The sequence below is a fragment of the Euprymna scolopes genome, chromosome 25 (assembly GCF_053919585.1).
Source record: "Euprymna scolopes isolate OS-2025 chromosome 25, ASM5391958v1, whole genome shotgun sequence".
Classification (NCBI taxonomy): Eukaryota; Metazoa; Mollusca; class Cephalopoda; order Sepiida; family Sepiolidae; genus Euprymna; species Euprymna scolopes.
The window spans coordinates 38,842,042-38,854,261 of record NC_136506.1 but is presented as its reverse complement, the minus strand read 5'-3'; the positions used below and the strand labels follow the sequence as shown (position 1 = coordinate 38,854,261).

General features: G+C 31.9%; 1 protein-coding gene across 3 annotated transcripts in view; it reads left to right on the top strand.

Annotated features, from left to right (window-relative positions):
* The window catches only part of LOC145247337 (kinetochore protein Spc25-like), a 64,058-nt gene that overhangs the window by 38,856 nt on the left and 12,982 nt on the right, over positions 1 to 12,220 (top strand). For all 3 annotated transcript variants that reach the window (XM_080108998.1, XM_080108999.1, XM_080108997.1), the window contains exons 3-4: positions 1,415 to 1,627; positions 4,796 to 4,900. In XM_080108998.1, the coding sequence (XP_079965124.1) occupies positions 1,415 to 1,627; positions 4,796 to 4,900 (318 nt within the window). The remainder of the gene's footprint in view (positions 1 to 1,414; positions 1,628 to 4,795; positions 4,901 to 12,220) is intronic.

Genomic DNA, 12,220 nt, shown 5'->3' with positions numbered 1-12,220 from the left:
TTTACTTAACATATTCACCGAATTTCACACTTCAAAACTCAAAAGCGGGATAATTAAACACAATCGAAGTTCTGATATTCAGACGTCAAAATAAGGTATGCAAACAATTTTTTTTTAATCTATAATTCTGTCCCTTACAACAACACAATATGTTGTGTTCAGTTTCAGATGATTATTTTAAGCATATTTGTACCCCCTCAAAACAAGGGGGCGTTGTAAGCAAAATATATATATATAAATGTCGTTTATGAAAAATAAGTACACTGTTATAAAGTTCATTCTTCTCTTAATAATCGCTGAAAATTTCGTATTGATCGGATAATTACCTGATTTTTGGTAGATTTTTAAAAAGACGGTCCGTCAAAAAGTACTTACCTGCCCCCCCCCCCCAGTTTTGGCTGTGCTTAATCTAATGAAAATATTGTTGGTTTTAGCATTGTAAATTATGATATGAAAACAAACGATTCTTTTAATAGTTTCGTAAAGACATTTTGTATCATTAATGTTATCAACTTTGTTACATAAAAAAAATTTATCGCAGCTTTCTTTTTTAATGTTTTAATTTAATAAAAAAATATTGTCAGATCGAGTGCCCTAAATTATGAAATGAAGAAAATAAACAAATCTCTTAGTAAACGAGAGTTATATCCCTTAGCACAATGACAAATTGTAAAACAGCACCAATACAAACATAGCAAGGGACATAACTTAAGGCACACAAAAGAGTTTATTCTGCCTCTGAGATTTTTACCTTAAAATTATTATTGCCCCTTACTTTAAATTTCAGGGGAAAAGGGCTCATTTTGCAATCAATCTAAGTTCAAAGCTATCCTAAGCAATTAGTTAGGATTCATTTTATACAAATTATATTCAAAGTCGCATCCACTATTCTTCTAAGAATGTGAGATTTTTTTTTCCTTATTCAATTTTTAATTTAATAATTATAAATTTTTATGTCTAATTTATAGTAAACTAAAGAAATATTTTTTTTGGGAGGGGAATGCTAAGATTTTAAACAGTTAACGATTCATCAAAAGTTTGGTCTTCTTATTGCCTCAGCATTTATTGCATTAAATGTTTTTTATATTTTTTATGTGTTCTTGGTTTTCTTTTTGATTGTCATTCTTTTTTTGGTATTTTTTAAAATTTATTTTTCATTTCATTCTTTTTTATATTTTATTCTTTCTTGTTTTTTTCCTCATTTTTCATTCTTTCTTTTTTCTTGCATTTTTCTATACTTCTTTTTTTTCTTTCATCATTTCCTTTTTATTTTCTTTAAAAAATTTTGTCTTTCTTTTGCTCTTTTTTCTTTGTTTTTACTTTTCTTTTTTTTCTTTCCTTTTAATTACTTATTATTTTTTAAATAACAAAAAATAAAAAAAATAAATAATTTCCCCCAATATTTTTTAAACAGAGGAAATTATTAAATTGGAGAAAACCTTGAACAAAAATCAACAAGAGTCAAAGAAAAAGGCAGAGGTTTTGAAAGAACGGACTAACAAGTTACAGGAACTGAAGGCGACATACAATGAAATCAATTCCGAGGTCAATGATATGATTCATAAGAAAGAAACAATGGAGCTAGATCTACAGAAGGTTTTGCAGCAGATTTCCAGCGAGAAAGAGGGTGAGTTGCATTTATATTTACACATTTATGAGCAAGTACACTTGACATTACCTGAGGATAAACCATGTTCAACACTTTCAATATTTTTACTAGTGTTGGGACGATTCCTAAATTTTTCCGATTTCGATTCCAGGAAAATGTTGATTAACGATTCCAATATCAAGTACAATTGCGATTCCCTTGGAATTGTTGTTTTGAAATATACCATTATATAATCAAAAGTTTTTGTGCTATGAAAAAAATTGGTACAGTGAAAAAGTGGAAATACAATTAAGGGAATTTCGAAAACGATTTGATTTTTTTCGTAAAATTTCTTTCATTGAAGATAAAAGTTAAAACAAATATTTTAACCATGAATTAAGCATGCACCATGAAATTAATAACAATCAATTTCAGGAGTTATTTTATGTATAAAAAAATGTAAAGAAAAAGTGGAGACGTACACGAATGCTACCCCTGTAGCGCAATACTCATCAGCTCCGATGTTGTATGTTGTTTTCAAGTTTAATTATGTTCACGGGACTATAAACCATTCATAAAATTTTTTGATCCGCTTACTGGTGTTTGCACCAACAAAGTTTCGTATTAAAAGAAGACTGAAATACCTATCGGGATCAGTAGTAGAAATGAAATGGTCTCATGTCATGTATAGAGAGGTGTATAGAGACGCTTATAGTATGAAAAGTGAAAAAATATTAGATAATATGGAAACATTTTCAGAGCATTAATTTTTATATAAAAATAATAATAAAAATTAACATACAATGCTCATCTCAAAAATAAAAAAATTCCAATAAGGAATACTATATATATATATTTTCAGAGCATGTTCATGAAAAATATGGTAATTTAAAAAAATCCTGATAAGCTTTGGGAGAAAAACATGTTTTGAACAATTGAAATTTTTATTTTTAAATAAAAAAATAATTATTAAAACAAAAACAGTAGTGTTCTCATATTAATTTATTTATTGCGGACTATTATTCTCATCTTTATCAATAAAGATGAGAATAATAGTCCGTAAGAATGTAGCTCTGCTGGGTTGCGTCTATGGTCCTGTGAGCTGGGAGCGACGGACACGGCCAGAAGTACATCACAAGTATGCTCCAGTGAACCAGGATAACGACGGATGCGGCCCGGCCCTCGGACAGACGAGAAGAGAGAGGGTTATACTCTGGAAACATTTAAAAACTATTGAATTATAACTTTTCAAATATTTTTTTGGTAAAGAAGATACCATGCAGAAATAACAATATTATTTAGAAAGCCATTCTTAACATGTTTAACGATTCTGCACTTTCACCTAACAATTTAATAAACAAAACCCATCTTGAATGTAACTTCAAAATGCTGTAAAAAAAAATTGCATGGTACATTCTCTACATAAGCTCCTTTTTTTAATATAAGCATGAGTATTTTAAATATAACTTTGTGTATTTTTTATGAAGCCTTCAGATGTTTTATGATAGTCAGACATACTTTTCAATACATTTATATTTTTTTAGCTAAAATCTTGTTTTTTTTTTTTTTTATAATCATTCTTTTGTTTTGCACGTTAATAAAAGATGACATAAAACTGGAATTTACTTTAATACTATTGGTGAAATAGTTGAAAAGAAGAGGAAGACTTGAACAACAAATAGAAACAACTAGGACTGCTACCCCTTATTTCAATCACACTAAACAGTTCATATACAATGAGAATCCCTAACCTCTAAAACTTCTGTTTTTACTTTCTATTATTTTTCTTACTGACCTTTTTTTTCGTAATTTTATTACTTCATATTGATTTATGCATTTCCTTACTTGCTTTTTTTTAAACTGTGTGCCTGCAGGTTATCGCCCCTAACCAGCACTAATCTCCAGTGAAAGCCAGATTATTTCATTTCTGCCACAGCTGCCAGTGTTCACAATTGTTCGTGGATGACAGTGGCCACCACCAACAACTGTAGTTTACTTTTTTGTGAGAGGGAGAGCTTCCACCAGGCAACACCAGTTAACGAATCCTGCTAGTATATATATATATATATATATACACTTCATTTACTCACATAAATTTAATATACAAAAGTATAGATTTATGCGTAAACTTTAAGTATTTACTTCAAAAGTGCTCAATACGTAGGTAGAGCTAGTTAGTAATTTATAAAATATATATGGCGATTAAGCTACACTGAATATTCTGCGTTTCATCCACTATAGGATTCGTCAGGCTTATGCGCAAATTCTGTGGTTGTTTCTTGTTTTTATATATGTTGAGGATTTTTAGTTAGCCAATCAGCTTTCTAGTATCCACCGCGCCCCTTCCTATCAGCCAATGGGCATGCATTTTATCGAACAAAGGATCTGTTTTAGAACTAGGTTAGTGGTTTAAGGTAGACATTTTCCTTTTTTTTTTTTATATATATATTTTATAAATTACTATATATTTCTATATATATATATATATATAGCACTTTGTCCATGTGTGTCAGTTTGTTCCCTATGGACTCCACAACAGCTAAGCCAAGTTTTTAAACATTTCACATAAATGTTCTTTATGTGTCTGAAAGTGTTCTTGCAAATGATTTTGCATTGGAATGCTTTCAATAAATATTGAAAATCGATAACCCGATAAAATCCTATTAGAGAAGGAACAGTCCGAATTTGACTAAAGCATCCCATGTGCATTTAAGAAGCTTTATTACTTCACAAGAATTGACCAGTGTATAAATTCAACAGCAAGGCAGGGGTGTGTTTGAACTGAGCGTTTCTGTTTAGAGCACAATTGAACCATGATACTTGACTTTTGCATTTTCAACTTTAATTCAAGTCATTTTGTAAACATAATTTTATAAAATCAATAGTAGGTTCTCTACAGTGCAAGATAGACTATAATATATTGTGGACTAAATCTCTTCAGAGAAGCATGTAAAGCTTCCTCTTGGTGCACTATGGTGGATCCCTGACTAGAGCAGGTAATCAACTGATTTGATTGAGAAATAAGCGATTTCACTGATTTTAATGGCAATAAAAGTATTGAAATTGTGGAACATTCATTTATCCTCGTTCAATCCTGGGCAACATCACACGCATACATATATCTATATAGATATACACACAAAATTTTCAAAGTTCAGTTCTTACTATGAATGCCATTTATTTAATTTGACATATTTAATTTTTCAGCAATATCAAAACAAGACAAAAGCATTAAATGGAAACTGGTAGAGTTTGAGAAAGCGAAAAATTGGTTCTATGAAACACTTGGGCTACAATTCAAGAAAACTTCAAGTAAGTCATATTCTGATTAATAAACAAAGCAATGTATTAAAACAGTAACAAAATGTACATACCTGTTAAGTAAAAAAAAAAAAAAATGGCTTTACATCAAAATTTATAAAAAATTCATTCAGTATTTAGTTTTTATGAAATTTTGATTTCTAGCTGATTATGATGCCTTCATGAGATTAAAATTCAGAATTATGTCCCTTGGCTATTGATCTTAATATAAGCAAAAAATGGCAGACAGTACGAGTTTGTGACCTGTGCAGACTGGAAATTTTGATACTTGTACAGTTTAATCAAGACATTAAAAAATGAAAATATTGAAAAAAGCTTATATTGTACGTATCCGTTTTGGACTGAAGATCTCTGAAAAAAAAATTAATTTAATTTGATCGAGTAGTTTTTATTTTACAGCAAAAAAATACGTTTTTATGAAAGCACGTTGAAGTCAGCCATTATGAAATTCGTTGAACACGCCACGGGGAGATAACTCCAGTTAAAGTGCCGACATTCCCTCCCCATCTTTATTACTAGCTTTTCTTCTAAAAATCGAACCTTTTGCTCGGTATCATGACAAATTGTTTTTTTGCTGTAAAATAAAAAAACTACTTGATGAAATTAAGTGAAATTTTTTTTTTTTTTTTGAGAACTTCGTCCCATTATGAATGCGTACAATATAACCTTTTTTTTGATATTTTCATTTTTTAATGTCTTGATTAAACTGTACAAGTATCAAAGTTTTTGACCACCAATGTCTACACCACATCTTTTGGGTTCGCTGACACCAATTCAACCCAAACACCACCCGTTTATGCTGCTGGATATCATCCCTCAAACAGATTCTATTTCTGAGACATCTCCAATAGTTTGGTCACACTTAGCGCCAGCAACCAAATGATTTTATCCATGCTACCATCAATCCAATCCCACTCCAGGATTGGAAGAAACGACACGTAGTCAGCTGAAAACCTGGCTCAGCAGGATGAAGCAAGATGCTGATCTAATCCTGTGTTCTTGCCTCTACGAAGTGCGCTGCTGGAATCGGGAATAGCTGGACCTGATATTGACCACAGCTTCAAACCGACATGCTTGTGTGGCGTCTATTCGAGATGAAGAGAATTCAGTTGGAGGAGTCGGCTCAACCGACCCACATTGAACGCTGACATACAACAACAACAGCAACAACAACAACAAAAAGACATTTTACCGTAAAAATGTTTTGTTTTTTTATATGTTTCTGAATTTTTGAGATGAGGATTAGTTAGTCATATTATTTGGAATCTTCATACTACTGTTCTCATCCTGACTGTCATTTTCATATTTTGGTGTATCTTATCGAAGTCAGGAATTTGGATGGAATTTTGAACGGACCCTTTATTTACTTCACAGGGGTAGCATGCTCTTGTTCCATCAGCCATGACTAGATAGAGATCTAAAGTCATTCGCAATTGTATTTTCAACCTTCAGGAGAATATCACTTTTACACTTGATTTTTCCAAGTACTCTAACCACTGTGCCATGAGTACTTGTGATATTCTCCTGAAGGCTAAAGGTTTAATTCTCAGTATGGGCAACTGAAAAATACCATTGCGAATTACTTAGAACCTCTATCCAGTCATGGCTGACGAAATGAGAGCATGCTACTCGCATGAAAGTAAATAAAGGGTCCGTTTGAAATTCCGTCCAAATTCTCGAATTCTTGAGTTCAACAAGAGACATCTCAAGGAGGTCGGAGGTTACACCGACCGAAACGTAAAAATGATGCCCAAGATGAGAACGCTAGTCTGAAGATTCCAAATAATATGAGTGTTTTTTTTTTTTGTTAAAAAAAATACTTAGTGAATTTGCATAATTTTTATTGTACTGTCTTTTTTAAAACCTAACGTGTCTATAACATTTTTGTACCATTTTCTTTATTTTTTATTTTTACAAGCAGTTTTTAATATTGAGGTAAAACTGGATAAGTGCCTTTTTTTTTTTTTCTGAACTTGATGAGATATTTTGTTTCAAATTGGAATTTAGTTTATTTTGTGTGAATCGCACAAGTAAAATTTATTAAAAATCAAATTCTGATTAGTGCATTCATCAGTAAAGTGATTTTAAAGGTTTTTGTTGTAGTTTTATAAAATTTTTAATATTTAATGTTAACTAGCAGACAGACGCAATGTTGGCCAGGAATGAATGAGGATCAACAAATGTTTCATCCTCCCATAGTTTATTGTAGTCAAAATCGGTAAAATCACCAATTTTTCAATCCTACCCGCTGTTACTTAGTCTACTTAATACATTGTAGTCTACATTGCACTGTAGAGAACCTACTTTTGATTTTATAAAATTATTTTTTATATAATGGCTTGAATTAAAGTTTAAGAGTCAGATATCAAGTATCATGGTTTAATTGTGCTCTGAACAGAAACATTAATTTCAAATGCGCACCTGTTATATCAAAGTGCCTATTACTGATAAGAAACAATTTTTGTACATTAATTTGTAAAAGTTATCTTTGAATATTTAAAATATTCAAAAATATTGTGCAACATGTGGTTAGGATGTGTTCAGCACTTAATGTAAACAAATAAGCGATGTTCTGACTTTTTTTGTTGTTGTTATAAAGTGCAAAAGCATTCCTAAGATTTTATAAAAAAAAAAACACTTATTTATCATAAGATTCAAAAGCACTGAAAATTTAATTAAAATTAAATAATTCCTGACAATATTTCAAACCAACGGCCAAGAAAAAAAGCTGTCAGTTGTGTGTTAGAACAAAAACAGAATGCAAACGAAACTAAATAAGCAAGTGTTATGTGAATACAAAAAAAAAAATTAACATTGGAAGTGGAGGGTGTTTTGTTTTTTGTTTTTTTAATAGTCTGTACTTTCACATAACAATTTAATAAACAATACAAAAAATAAATGTTAGAACAATCAAAAAAGGTACTTATGTAACAAACCTTAGTATTTAGAAAGCCATTCTTAACACGTGGAGGACAGATGTTATTTTAATAGTCTGTACTTTCACATAACAATTTAATAAACAATACAAAAAATAAATGTTAGAACAATAAAAAAAGTACTTCTGTAGCAAACCTTAGTATTTAGAAAGCCATTCTTAACACGTGGGGGACAGATGTTATTTTTTTTTTATTTTAATAGTCTGTATTTTCACCTAACAATTCAATAAACAATACAAAAAATAAGTGTTAAAAAAAACAATAGTACTTATATAGCGAACGTTGGTATTTAGAAACATATTCTTAACTCCTGGAGGAGAGAGGTTTTTTTTAAATAGTCTGTACTTTCATCTAACAATTTAATAAACTATACAAAAAATAAATGTTAGAACAATAAACAAAATAGTACTTATGTAGCGAACGTTAGTATTTAGAAAGCCATTCTTAACACGTGGAGAAGAGCGTTTATTTATATATTTTTTTTTAACTAGTCTGTACTTTCACCTAAGAATTGAAGGTCAATTTGCACTGGTTGTCCAACCCGCAAAGGATGTTTATTCTGAAAGGCTTTCTTAACATGGGGAAGTTGGAAATAAGAAAATGCCTTTCGGAATAAACACTGCAAACTTCCCCATGTTAAGGACAGCTTTCAGAATACCACCCCCCTTACCCCAACCTCGCCATGTTAAGAACGGCTTTCAGAATAAACACTCTTTGCAAGTTGGACAACTAGTGCACATTGACCTAATTTAATAAACAATACAAAAAAGAAATGTTAAAACAATAAAAAAAGAAAGAAAACAATAATACTTATATAGCAAACGTTAGTATTTAGAAAGCCATTCTTAATGTGTGGAAGAGATATTTTTTTTGTTCTTTTTTTAACTAGTATGTACTTTTACCTAAGAATTTAATAAACAATACAAAAAAAAAACAATAGTACTTATGTAGCGAACATTAATATTTAGAAACCCATTCTTAACATGTGGAGGGAGTGTTTTTTTTTGTTTTTGTTTTTTTTAAACTAGTCTGTACTTTCACCTAACAATTTAATAAACAATACAAAGGTAAAATAATTAATAATTTCCACTCATTTTGGTACTTGTGCACTTTTGGTACCATGCTGAAATAACGTTATTTTGAAAGCCATTTTTAACATGGGGAGGGAAGCTGTTTTGTAACTATTCTGTGTTTCCACCTAACAACTTAATAAAAAAAAAGAAAAAAAATATGAAACTTGAATTTAACCTGAAAAAAACTATTTAAAAATATCAAAAGTACATAAGCATCCTTATTTTTAACAGTTTGTCTATTAGATATTGTAATTAGAAAAATTTTATACTGTTATCAAATTTTTTTCATTTACATTTGAAATTTTCTTTTGGGGATATTTTTATTTCAGAATATTGTAATTTCAAAAAATGAAAGGATATTTTTAATTTCACTGGAAAAGGCAGAAGACTATCACTTCCAAAAGTTGACACAAACAAACTCCTACAACTTTTCTATCTCGAAGATGGATTAAAAACCTGGGATGATGTTGTCAAATATGCATCCAATTTTATCAGCATCCAATTTTAATCAGCATCCATCAGTTGAGAATAAAGCACTTAATTGAGGAAACTCATACTGTTTAAACTAATTAAACTTAAATAATTCTGACAGATTCTGGACATTTTTATTTGAAAACTTAAAATTTGTTGGAGAGCATTTGTCATGTGCTGGTATTATCAGAGATTAACTGATTAGTCCAAGTTTGTCAAGACAACCAAAGTAATTGCACTTACAAATGGCCTCATTCTGGACTTAGTTTCCTTACAGAGGAAAGAGGTACTTCCATCATCCTGGATATATCAGGCTGGATGTTTCATTGATAAGCAGTTATTTGGGAAACAAATAAAATTCAGACATTTAGAAATCTGTTAATCTTGGCATCGTAATCCAAATTAGAAGACTTCCTGAAAGCAGATTACCAGTGTCAACCAATCAGTGAGGATGTCGCCACAACCATTGTAAAATCTAGTCCAGTTACACTCAAGGCAGCTATGCCAGCTTGTAAAAAAGAGACTGAGTATTAAACAAAATCTGACTAATGATGATGAAAGCAACCTAGAAAATTCACCATTGCTCTCAGGGTCAAAAACCAATCCGATAATAAAATTAAGGGGAAAAGTGGAAGATATGCAGAAAAAAACTGAAAGAGAAAAAAGAGTCCATGAGAAACATACTCACAGAAAAGATGCAGTCGTTTCATGACCATTTGAAGCAGAAAAGACGAAGAGCTGAGAAAGAATAAAGATTTGTTGTCATTACAACAGCAATATGATGAAAATAAAATTAAACTTGAAAGCACCTTGTCTACTCTGCAGCAGAGAAATCAGGAACTTTCAAAAATTAGACACTCCGCATTTCAAAAACGTTTGAGAAAGAAGGAAAAAAGATTGAATAAGAAAGAAAAGATGGAAAGAGCGGCCAATCAAATAATATTGTCAAAACAAATTTTGAAGTTGAAGCTGCAACTGAAAGAAAAAAATTAAACCCTCCTCTTGAATTTAAAAAAAATTTCACAAGAAAAGCAAAGACGAAAAAAGAATGAGTTGAAAATCGAACAGATGAAAGTTGATTTTCTTAATCAGGGCTGGGAGAAGAATGTTTCTATGAAGGAACATAATAGCAACCGGTATACTAAAAGATGTCATCAAGTGCGTCATTGAACTGATGGGACAAGCGGAAACATTTGGTAAGAATTGTGGAAAGGTAATTGACATTGTAGCAAGACATATTTTATACAGCTAAAGATCCAAAAGACCTACCATCAGAGAGATCATCTCTTAGGTATGCTGACAAAGAGCGGTCCTGGTCAAACAACAAATAGCTGAAACATTACTACAGTCAAGCAACGTAGACTTGCATTCTGATGGCACAACTAGGAATCACCAAAAGATTGTAGGACACCAACTTTCAACAGATAGTGATCAGTTGCTTCCATGTGAATTCTCTTCTGTATTCAAGGAAGATTCAGGTACTTTAGTTGATATGGCCTTTAATATGTTCCAAGAGTTGGCTGATCTGTTCACAAATGATGAAGTGGATGCTCTATTTCGGTCAATGTTACAGAATCTGACTGGCCTTATGAGTGACAGAGCAAGTGTCATGGAGTCATTTGACAAAGCCTTTACTTTACAGAGGATGGATACACTTGGCACTGATGAAAATATGGAGTTTTTCCATTGTAATGCTCACTTTCTTCTTGGCCTCAGTTCTGAATCTGAAAAAGTCTTGTGAAAATGGGAACAAGATACGAATGAGAAAATTGGTTGTGATGGTCTTGAAAAATTCAAAAGATTTCCTTCAAGTTCAGAAAAATGCAGCATATCGCTTTATCAGAACTGCTTGTGATGTGTTGGGACCAAGAGGGGATAAAAAAATGGATGCAAAGCCTCCTGGGAAGCCTACTGTCACCCTCACTCACAAAATTCTACAATTAGAAGTTTTAGACGGAATAGATTTAACAACTTTTTTCAAGCTGCAGCTTCACTCCACTTTCATCAAAATGATATTGTGAAGTTTTTGCAAGATTTCATGGCATCATTGAATTTGAAACAAGAATGTGTACTTCATGATGCTAGGAGTGAGTCAATTGACTGTGTCATGGTTACACTTGGACTGTTATACCACAGATATACTGGACCTTACTTGATCCTACTCAGCAGACAGTCAAATTACTTGAACTTCTTTTGCTATGTTGTGGAAATGAATGCTGCTCTTAGAAGATGAGAACAAGATGCTAAAGAATTGATAGATGTCAACTTTCCACCACTGTTTGGCATTGATTGAAACAGTCTTGTCTTTTCTGCCCTCTATGAAATGCATTCACAAAAGAAGATAACGGTTCAAAGTGTACTGCATCAACTTTGTTCAGCATACAAAGATGTTCTTCAACGTCAGCTGACAGACTTCCTGCCAGGTGGGAGATACAATGACATTAAAGATGAAAAGAAACATCAGCAAATACAGCACAGCCAAATAATTAACATGATAGGAGAAGAATGCTTTGATGACTTGGATTTTAGCATTACAAGAGACTCGTTCATCTTTACACCATCATAGCACCATCAAATTGCTGAAGAAAAACAAAACTTCAATTTGGCTTGATCTCTCTCTCTCTCTCTCTCTCTCTCTCTCTCTCTCTCTCTCTCTCGGGCAGTCCGTCGATTTCGATAATGACGGCTTCAGCAAAAGCACGACCATCATATGCCAATCGCCTGAGTGCAGAGATCACGCTGCGGCTTCCAGTCCATCAAACCTGCCAGTATGTCCTCCCTCCATCGCCACAGGACTTTCACCTCTCTCCCAGCCTTGGCAAAGTAGGAAT